The sequence below is a fragment of the Scophthalmus maximus genome, chromosome 7, assembly GCF_022379125.1.
Source record: "Scophthalmus maximus strain ysfricsl-2021 chromosome 7, ASM2237912v1, whole genome shotgun sequence".
NCBI lineage: Eukaryota > Metazoa > Chordata > Actinopteri > Pleuronectiformes > Scophthalmidae > Scophthalmus > Scophthalmus maximus.
In genome coordinates this window covers 19,856,095-19,867,131 of record NC_061521.1, presented here as the reverse complement: position 1 = coordinate 19,867,131, position 11,037 = coordinate 19,856,095, and the positions used below count along the sequence as shown (strand labels likewise).

At 43.0% G+C, this 11,037-nt stretch overlaps 1 protein-coding gene across 1 annotated transcript; it reads left to right on the top strand.

Moving 5' to 3' along the window:
• Positions 1-3,740: 3,740 nt before the first annotated feature.
• th (tyrosine hydroxylase) lies at positions 3,741-10,577 on the top strand. The gene is made up of 13 exons (XM_035643599.2): positions 3,741-4,114; positions 4,569-4,772; positions 5,317-5,491; positions 5,593-5,681; positions 5,802-5,869; positions 5,981-6,031; positions 6,620-6,765; positions 6,960-7,095; positions 8,029-8,098; positions 8,187-8,243; positions 8,745-8,840; positions 8,957-9,090; positions 9,725-10,577. The coding sequence occupies exons 1-13, from the start codon at positions 4,031-4,033 to the stop codon at positions 9,882-9,884; spliced, it is 1,470 nt and encodes a 489-aa protein (XP_035499492.1). The 5' UTR covers positions 3,741-4,030; the 3' UTR covers positions 9,885-10,577.
• Positions 10,578-11,037: the final 460 nt, after the last annotated feature.

The window sequence follows — 11,037 nt, the reverse complement described above, 5'->3', positions numbered from 1 at the left end:
TTGCGATTAATAGGACATTTATTTTTGTGTTCCCTCTTCTTTTCATCAACTGGACGAGTCTAATGACCACCACAAAGGTGAGCGGCATTGTTCGGCAGCGGGGGGGGGGGGGGGGGGGGGGGGGGAGAAAAGAAACCTGGGGGATGACGAATACAGTAATGGCCCAGCTGGTCGTGTTAGCTGCAATTAGCCCATCTGAAGTCCCACAATTATGCGGGGAAAAGCTGACACTCACAATGCCGCCGCTGAATCAATACATAATTGTAATAATTATCGTCCCGGTGTCATTTGTGGACACGGCCGACACTTCCAGAAAAGAATGGATAAACATTTGGATGAATGGCGGAGAGGTGCCGCCCCTTCAAGTGCAACATTTCCAACAAAAGGTAACCTTGATACCTGGCATGAGCAACGGTGGGGGTGGGCTCAGAGGTGATGAGTCAGCCTAACCACGCACAAGACAGACGGGACTTTTCAACGCCCCCCTGACGCTGTGCTGCAGTTCACCACGGCAAGAGTGGAGTAGGACGGGGGGCATGTCACGATCCGCTAAACCTTGAAATCCGATCATTTATGAAGGTGATTCACTTTGAGCATTTTCAGATCTCTCATGATTAGAGATTTTGAAATTCAAATGACACGCCCTGCTTGATACCTGAGCATGTAGCCAATACGATTGCCATACTTAACTTTTATTTAGTGTTGGAAACTCAAAATAATCACACATCAGGTAAATATGTAATTGTTGTTAAGACTATAATGTGAATACTGCAGCTGTCTTAATCAAAGGTACCTACGGGTTTTATCAGCTTAGAATTCATTAGGTATATGAATTGAATAGGCATTGCAATAAACTTCAATACTTCTGCCTCTGCTGGAACAGAATTTAAGACCCAAGCTTAAATTCTTTACCACATTCAAAACGATCAGAGATCATCTAAGATTAGATTTAAATTTTTTGAAACAAAAGTACTTGTGAAAACAAGTAGAAAACATTAAAGCTGAAATGATTAGTTGATTGATTACCACTGCCAAGTAAGCTTGTTAGTTTGTTAGATAGCAGGCGTATGCAAATCTATCTAGCAATTTCTAAACTGTGGCAGATCCAGGATTTTCATTAACTATGTTTTATGAAAAATAAATCATGCGGGTTATCAGATCACTTACTTTTTATTTTATACTTATACTATAAGAACTATACATGGGTTGTGGTAGAGAACATACCTTCACCAAAGAAAATTGTGTCGGTCACAACCCACCTGTTATTGGGGAGAATCTTTTACCCTCTCCATGAATTCTCACTTACCAGAAAGACAGTATTGTCAAGACACCAGGGTCATTGAATCACTGCTGTGATTCAATGACCCTCTGGTTTCTTGGTGGTCAGGCCCCGTCAGGGACCAAGCAGTCAAAGGAGAGACTAACGCAGGATTACTTATCAAAAATGGGTTTTTATTTTACCCAAAGCATTCCGAAAAAACACAATGGAATGAAAAAGATGAAAAACTGAGTATAAATTTGGGCCCATTAAAAGCGATCAACCAAACAAAACTGTTCTCAAAAAATACCGCTAACAAAAACTTTAACTCAAACAACTGACCTGAGCAGGGAGAGACATATATACTGGCAGATCAGACCAATTTGAAACAATAGGGGGAAATAACATGGACAACAACTAAAACGCTACACAAAGAAACCCCATCCGCCCCCATGCTAATACGACTCTTGGTCTGGTCCAGTTGCTGGGCCTCTGCATTTAAGTTGACTCCACCCCTCAGTCACATGTTTTGCCCAAACCAGGAAGGAGGATGACGCAGCAGACACGGTAACTCAAAGCCAAAGAAAAACTGACTTACTACAACAGACAATAAAGAAGGCACTAATTCAAAATTGGCTGGTTGTGTTTGTTAATTCAAGTGGCCGCAAAGAAACTATCAAAACCTGTGATGATGATGCGAGGGGGTGTGAAACCTTTAACCGGGCTTGAGTCTGACTTTTGTGGGGAGCGAATGTTACCATTTTCACAGGCCCCCCAATTCCCTCCCCTCTTTGTCGGGGAGGTTGAGGTCAGAGTCCGGGGCTCTAGACATGCGGGGTCTTTACCTACAGCTCAGCGCTGAGCTCCAGATTACCTCTCACACAAGACGACAACACCAGACGTTAAGGGAAGTGAGGCTTTTTTTTCTCTGGGTGATTTCAAATAACCAGTAATGGACTAAAGTCTTGATGAACTGGGCCGAGACAGGAAAAGCAGACACTTGGAGGGGAAACGGTTTATCTTGATCCAGATTAAGCCCGTAGCTCCACAACCCCTCCACAGACAAAACATGGTGGGCTGGCTGCTTGTACGATCATTAAGGTCTCTTGTGGTTTGGAATCCAATTGTTTTTTTTATCAGTAGTCTTTTATCCTCGATTAACTTTTTCCTGGATACACAATTAGGTTTTTGTTGTTTTTCTTCAGTCAGATGTTTTTGTAAATGGCAAATGTTTGAACAAATGTCTTTCTCAGTGGAACCCTAGAGAACTTGTGTGAATTATGACGGTTTATCATCTGCATTACACGCGCCTACATTACACGCACATGTCTTTTGTATAAGATGTCTGATTACTTTAAAAAAAACTAAAAACATATGTGGATGGAACAAACCATAAAATTGATAATTGTTCCTCTCTCTCTGAATAAATGTCAAACCTTTTGCCTGTTCCGCAGCAATTTTGTCATGCAACTTTCAATAAAGGTCAAAAATGAAGAGGGGGGGGGGAACCCACAAAGCATCAATTCTAAAGATATACCGATCTATTCTGTGTCCATCAGAGAACAGGCCCCAACGAGGTGAAAAGGTGGTTTCTATCTTGTCTGTTCGTTTTTAATCTCTCTCTTCATTCTTCTCACTCCCTCATCCCCCTTATGGAGGGGAACTGCCGCTGTCTGTGCCCGGGGCTACGCCGGTGCTCTTTAGCATTTTCATCCTGCGTGTTCAGGTTGGAGGAAGAGTCACACTGGGGCCCCCATTTGTCGTCTCCCTCTGTGCCCTTGCGAGGTTGCTGCCGTGGCAGCATGTAGCCCAGAGGTCCGCAGATAATCCCTTTTACCTGAGCTCGCCCGTGGGCACCGTACATCACTCCGCAATCATGTGATTGTGGATGATAACCACCTCTAAGTCCCAGGAGTGGTACACGTTCATTTAATGTGGTTGCTGCTGTAAGGAACAGCGGTCCAAACAGGGAAGCAGTGTGATGTTCTCTCTCTCCTCATTGGGTGCGTTTGTGTGTGTGTCTCCACAATCAAATCTAATTTTGTGAGGATCTGTGGAGATTGGATTGAACTGATAAAGTGACTTAATTTTCCACAGTTGACTTTTCTCAGGTCTAACCTTTATGTAAAGCCCCCTGGGGTCAAAGCTTTGATTATTGTCTAAAGCTGACTACACTGCATCCAGCTGGCGTTTCAAACAACAGAATGGTCATTGTACTTTTTTGTAAATGTTGATCAAATTGCACATTATGTGGGGGGAAAAAAATATTTGGAATTTACATGGAATTAAGATATTTATTTAGACCGTATAATGAGGTTCCTGTTAAAATGTTAAAAGATATAAATGATATAGCTAAGAACTTCAAATTCATTCAAAAATGATAAATTATGTTGTAGGTACAACATTACAAATGTGCCAAACATCATGTGCACTCTGTTTGAAACTCAATCATCTGTGTATGTTGTATAAGATGTAAAAAAAAAAAACACTAAAAAAAAACCCTGTAACGGCTGCAAGTTAAGATTTGTCTGATAGATTCTGCACATTGATTGATTTGAGTGGTATTAGCGTGTTTGACGTCAGAAAGTGCAAATAAATTACCCCATAAAAAGAGGGAACCTGTCTGCGGTGGGGGGAGAAACCCCCCCTCCAACAGAAACAGAAAAGGTCTGGGAGCACAGCACAGCACAGCCCGAGAGGTCCAGTGAGCGCCACAGCTTCTTCAGTCACTCCAGTCACACTTTGACACGCAGAGAGCGCCCGGAGAAGAATATGCCCCTTTCAAGCAGCTCCACGTCCTCCGCCAAGAGCATCCGCAGAGCGGCGTCCGAGCTGGAGAGGTCCGACTCCATCACGGTAAGTTGACACTGGCCTCTTTTTTTTTTTCTTTTTTTAAAATGGTGTAATTGGTGACTGTGTGTGATTGTGTTCCGAGTTGTACGTCTGCATTACATTCAGAGCACCGCAAAGTCTGTTACGCGCAGAGCTCTCGGCGAGGTGACCATTACGCAGCGGCTGCGCCTGATGCGCACAGGATCATGTGCGCATTTAGAAGTGTGACCTGTGTGGCGTCTACTTATAATGTGCGGTTACATTGACCGCAATGCTCTTTCACGTATTCATTTGGAAATGTAATCTCCTCAAATATCCCAAGAGATGCTCAAAAGGGTAAGAAAGGCGCAGCAGTTGTGGCTCTTTTGTTGTGTCCGTGTGCCAAGTCCGCGACTTGAATCGAATCATTTACAGCACATCGGACTTTTATTTGATTTTTTTTTTTTCTTCTTTTAAAATCTTTCTTTCTTTCAAACAGTCTCCGAGATTCCTCGGGCGGCGGCAGAGCCTGATCGAGGACGCGCGCAAGGAGCGGGAAGCCGCCGCCGCAGCGGCAGAGGCTGCGGAGGCCAGTGAGCAGATAGTGTTCGAGGAAGATGATGGGAAGGCGCTCCTCAACCTCTTCTTCACGCTGAGGAAGTCCAAGACACCCGCGCTGTCGCGGACACTGAAGGTTTTCGAGGTATCACGATCCAAATTAAAAAATTGATAATAAAACAAAACCTTGTATTTTGGACAGTGACATTTTGGCTTAAAAAAGGGTTTATCACTTTCTACCTAATGAATTTATGACTAGTCAAGTAAAAGCCATAGGATAAATTCATGGTTGCCAGGTTGTTAAAAATCCTTCTGGTTGTTAAGTCTGTATATTTGGGAATAATGTTGTAAATGTTGGTAATTTATTCATGTGCTGGTTTCTAACTTTCTGCCAGTAAATGGATTTCGATGCAGATCGTCTGAAGCCCCTTTTCTGTTAGGCAAGTTATCAAAGAGATTTTTCCCTCCCACAACCTGGCAACTACCATTATTGGCCAAGATTTTCCAATAATGGTTTACAACTGATCTGGAAGAATTTGTAAATTATTTCTTAAAATGTATAGACTCAGTTAAAAAAACAACAACAACGCAAACCTCTCCATATCAAACACTGCGTTTCATAACTGCACCCCACATTGGTCATAGAGTGATCCAGCACATTTACAGCGTGTGTTGATTGTATATTTCAGACATTTGAAGCTAAGATTCACCATTTGGAGACGCGGCCATGCCGGAAGCTCCGGGAGAACCTGGAGGGCCTGGAGTACTTTGTCCGCTGTGAGGTGCACCTCTCCGACGTCAGCACTCTCATCAGCTCCATCAGGAGGAACGCGGAGGATGTCAAAACCACCAAAGAAGTGAAATGTAACACCGTCTCTCTGCTTTTTACAAAAATACAATTGAAATATCAAATTGATGGCAGAAATAACCTGAATTTGCACCGTTTCCCTAATTTCCCCCGTCAGTTCACTGGTTCCCAAAGAAAATAGCCGATTTGGACCGATGTCATCACCTGGTCACAAAATTTGATCCGGACTTAGATCAAGACCATCCCGTGAGTAACCAACTCCACCAGTGTAGCATGTATGGTCCTCGCTCAGCGGGTTATGTCGTTTGTCCAGTATGTCACGACACAGAAAATGTGATCAGTGTTTTATATATTGGATTTGAACAGGGCTACACAGACTCTGCCTACAGACAGAGGAGGAAGATGATTGGTGACATCGCCTACAGATATAGACAGTGAGATACAGTCTTTTGCCTTAATATAGCACTGGCGTCCATAAGAGAAAAAAAAACAGACAACGAGCCAAAACTTGATTATTTCTAATACATTTTTATGTCCATCCTCAGTGGGGAGTATATTCCCACAGTGGAGTACACAGAGGAGGAGATTGGCACATGGTAAGAGCTGCTGCATTCTCTTTTACAATACTGTTAATATGCGCTATGAATGTGGAAGGGGGAAGATTTATACCGCCGAGTATAATACCTAAATGGACTCTTTATACAATCTGTTTGGCCTCTGTCTCGCTATCAAGACAGTGCTCTGTCCTTTTGGCCGCGCACCCACTATGTCCGTGTTCTGAGAAGGCTGAGTTTGGTGCGTCTTTCATGGATGTTTTGGCAAGTCATTCACAGATGGGGGAGCGCCATCGAAGCAGACGTGGCAGCTCGAGCTCATCTGAGCACAAAATATACATCAGTGGGCCGCAGCAACAAAAATGATTTGACGGGAAGAGGTCCCAAGCCGATGGATTTTCATTTGAAGCATTCGTTTGAGTTGGACAGTCCTCGGCGAAAAGAAAAGTAATCTCGGACGACTGATAATTCCATCGAATACCAATCACTGACGATCTTTTCCCCATGATTAGAGTTTTTAATAAGAAAGCAGTGGAAGGTGGTTTGGTAGTTTCCAAACTTTGTGTGCTGTGGGACACAGGATTTTGATTTGAATAAATAAATCTGAATGTTCATTATTTCTCTTATCAGGCGGGAAGTCTACGCAACCCTGAGAGACTTGTACACCACCCACGCCTGCAGTGAATACCTGGAGGCCTTCCGCCTGCTGGAGAGGCATTGTGGGTACAGTCCAGACAACATCCCCCAGCTGGAAGACGTGTCACGCTTCCTCAAAGGTAAAGACGGGATGAGAAACAATGAGTGCAAACACCAACGTTGGTACAAATGTCTTAGTGGATACATGCCCATCAGCTCCCTGTCTTATTCTCCGTCTCTGCCTCTTTATCTCCCATCTCCTGCACGCACACACACGCACGCACACACACACACGCACACACACACACACACACACACGCGCGCACGCACACAGAGCGTACAGGGTTCCTGCTGCGTCCGGTGGCAGGTCTGCTCTCCGCCAGAGATTTCCTGGCCAGTTTGGCGTTCCGGGTGTTCCAGTGCACCCAGTACATCCGACACGGCTCCTCACCTATGCACTCCCCAGAACCGTGAGTACGCCCGGTTATATATCAATGCCTCTCCGATACACGCGCCGTCGGTGTGTCTCTGCAGGGACGTCGAGTAAACCTCCGTGAGACTCCCATCTTTTAATCTGGGATACTTTGGCAGAGCTGATTCCCTCGCTCATTTTCAGTTAGTGCCATTGAAGATTTATTGGGAGATTAAATCTAGCACAGGAATAAGGTCAGAGTATAGAGTATAAATAAATACCATGAATATATGAAAAAGCTAAAATACAAAGAACACAGAATAAAACATCCAGTGGCAAGAAATGAAGATCAAGTAAGAAATACTGTTTGAATTCCAACTGTTGAGTTGAACTTGACATCCATATCTGTCCAGGCTAAAATATTTGTAGAACAGGCTGAAGGAATTTAAGAAGAGGTCAAAAGGGTATCTTATTATAATTAGCTAACTAATTTGTTTGTGTCAAAAAAAACAACATCTAATATATTTTTTACTTCAGTCGCAGTTATTGTTTGTGCCACATTTTGAAGACATTCCTGAGAGATCATGTTCACAAGAATGGGATGGATGAAAACATCAAGCCTCGGGCCAGAGAGAAATTTAATATAAGTTGTCGTTTATACAAGCGTTGTCATTTTTTGGGGGGTTTGACTAAGCTAACTTACTTCAGGAAAACAAAGTCTGACTTTCTTTCTTTCTCTCTTCCTCTTTTCTATTTTTTTTACATTGTTGGCAGTGTGTATGAAAATGAACTTCTGTCTTCACTTTTCCTCTTCCACACTGGGCACAGAATTCCCCCCCCCCGCTGTAACCAGAGCTCTGTTATCCAACCACACTGAGCTGCCAGTTTGTGATAAAAGTCTGTCCTCAGTTAAATTTGTCTGTGTAGGGGATTTTAATTTAGGATTAACTCTGGTCACAACAGAATTTCTCTCTTTCTCTTTGTCTTTCAGCGACTGTGTCCATGAACTTTTGGGCCACGTCCCCATGCTGGCCGACCGCACTTTTGCTCAGTTCTCACAGGTCACTGTTTGAAGATCTTGCAGACTTCGCAGTTCATTATAGTTCCCTGTTACGATTTCATGTCAACATTGTTGATTATTCGTTGCAGAACCTTGGTCTGGCATCGCTCGGGGCTTCGGATGAAGACATTGAGAAACTGTCCACAGTAAGAATGCACTCCTCCATCAACAGCAAATCATGGGGGCGATGAGAGGGGGCTGAAACGTGAACACTCGAATTTTGAAAAGGCCGATCCTCCTTAGATTTATTCAAATCTTATTTCGAAATATCTCATGCCCTGGACAAAGATAGGACTTATGTTCTTTGTAAAGCAAACATCTATAACTTTTTTCTCAAAACCGCACCAAAACACGCGCTTGCGTCGTCCGTGGCACACAACAGAAGCAATTTTCTGGAGATAAATATTTTGACGGAACTTTTTTGTTTTCCAGTGAATCTCGCAAGAAAATTAAGGAAAATGAAAACATAAAAAAATCTGGATCAAGAAAAAAATAGACTCTCCCCCACCTTTTTCTGACCCCACCTCCCGTCCTTATCATTTTTGCAAAGTGCCATATCTACAATGTGATATACAGATTATTAATTGATCATCCACCCCATAGTTGTTCTTTTTCTCAATAAAAAATAATAATAACTTCTCCGTCAGCTGTACTGGTTCACCGTGGAGTATGGCTTATGTAAGCAGAATGGCGAGGTGAAGGCTTACGGCGCTGGACTACTCTCCTCCTATGGAGAGCTCGTGGTGCGTTCCAGCATGTATTCTCTTGTCTGTGTTTACTGTCAATATCATACTCTGGATAAGGACAAACGCAGCCGTTACAACCAATTCACCGTCTTTTTCTTTTAACTTCCATCCAGCACTCTCTGTCTGATGAACCAGAGACGAGGGAGTTCGATCCAGAATCTGCGGCCGTGCAGCCTTATCAAGACCAGACGTACCAGCCAGTCTACTTTGTCTCTGAGAGCTTCTCAGATGCCAAGGAGAAATTCAGGTTCTTTCTTTTTTTGGATCCGGTACATGCGAATAAACAAGAACAGAGAAAATAATGAGAAAAAAACAACCCCTCCAATAAATCAAAAGGAGAGGGGTTATGTTAGGACAAGGTCAGAGAACAGCCAGCCAACCCCTAAGGCCACAAACTTTGGTGGGTCATCCCTGGAAGCCAGGAGACAGCTGTTCCTAATGCAGCGCCTCTTGCCGAGGCGAAATGCTCGAGTTTTATTTGGCGGACACATCAATTGTTGCCCTGCAAAACAAGTAGCTTTGGTGAGTGTTTTGACAGAATTCGGTCTCCAGTGGAATATCGCACACGACATCCCCGACACACTGGATGAGAAAAACCATCAACATGGGAATGTTTTCGCAGTCCTGGCCTTGTAAATATGAAATATGAAAATGAAACATTATGAAACCTGTGCTGATATAAGCACGACACCCCAGTCTGTATATAATATATATATATATATATATATATATATATATATGTGTGTATATACTGCAAGGAGCTTCTTCAAGTTTCTTGCAGCTTCAAAGCATACATCCATGAAGCACTCAAAGTAAAAAAAAAACAATAAAAAAAAGGTTGTTTTTTGGTTTTCTGACATTTCTTCATATCATACCACCAGGACATACGTGGCCGGGATCAAGCGTCCCTTCTCGGTGAGGTTCGACCCCTTCACCAGCAGCATCGAGGTCCTGGACAACCCGCTGAAGATCCAGGGAGGCCTGGAGGGAGTGAAGGACGAGCTGAAGATGCTGACGGACGCCCTCAGTGTGTTGTCATGATGACGCCCCCCTTTGTGTGTGTGACCACCACCGTACTCTGCGACGTCCGATGTGTAAAAGACCAGTGTGTCCGTCTGTCTGTGCCGTGTGCCTCCCGTTTGTGACGCTGTCTCTGATGAGCTGTTGCTTGTTGTGAGTAGCTGTTTGGCCGACGAGGTTGCAGCCATTTTCTAAACCTCAACACAGGCGAGGGCGGCGTTTTTTCCCAAGATGTCTAAAAGCCTCGCTGGGCCGTGTGGATGTTTTGTGAAATGATGCCGTCGTTGTACCGACTTGGCCACTCGCGCTTTTAAAAGCAAATTTGTGTTGTTTGAGAATCATGTCAAAATTCGAAACCAAAATGAAAGGGAACTGTGATTATGAATGTATTAAAACAAATAAGTATGGTATAGTTATTTTAAAATCAAATAAACATAGCCGTATAATAAAGTGTATATTTAAATCAAATTTGTTTCTATTTAGGAGAGAAAAAAAAATCGATCTCAGCTGTGATTAAAGCTTTATATTCCATACGTGAATTCAGTAGTTGAGTAAACATTTGCTGATTTATCTAGTTTCATGTTGCTTTTGTCTTGCAGTGCAAATGCATCATGGAAATAAATGATGACACGCTTCATGCTATGAGATGTTGATTACCACTTCAGTATATATATTTAAAAAAAATCTGTCATATAATAAATAATCGCAAGTTAACATTACCCTCTGCTGTCGTGTTTACATAAACTTTGAAAGTTCTCCACAACAGAAAAACATATGTCATAATAACAAGTTTTTTTTCCCCCCTCAGGTCTGACCAGACAAAGATAAGAATCATAATTAAATGATGCTCGACTGCACACAACAGTTTACGTTTGTCCGCCACAAGAGGGCGCAGTCGGGCCCTTTGCACCCTCTTGATCCTAAAATCACAGCAGAGTCTTATTGATTTTATTAAAGGACTAAATCTTCCCATAATTCTCTTCACCTGCCTTTAATCACAACGGGCTGTTTTGCAAATGTTGTTCGATGTTAAAAACGGGAGAGAGAGAGAGAAAAAAAGCTTGTAACACGTGAATGAACTCACAGAGAAGTGGGTGGACACATACAGACATTGAAGACGAATACAGATTACATTGACATTAATGTGTCATATCACCAGCACCTATAGAGAGGC

Excerpts from the sequence above, each read along its gene's own strand:
- th (XM_035643599.2), top strand. The coding sequence starts at position 4,031 with ATGCCCCTTTCAAGCAGCTCCACGTCCTCCGCCAAGAGCATCCGCAGA. Across the intron at positions 4,773-5,316 it reads GGACACTGAAGGTTTTCGAG|ACATTTGAAGCTAAGATTCA; the intron begins GTATCACGATCC and ends TGTATATTTCAG. Across the intron at positions 5,870-5,980 it reads ATCGCCTACAGATATAGACA|TGGGGAGTATATTCCCACAG; the intron begins GTGAGATACAGT and ends GTCCATCCTCAG.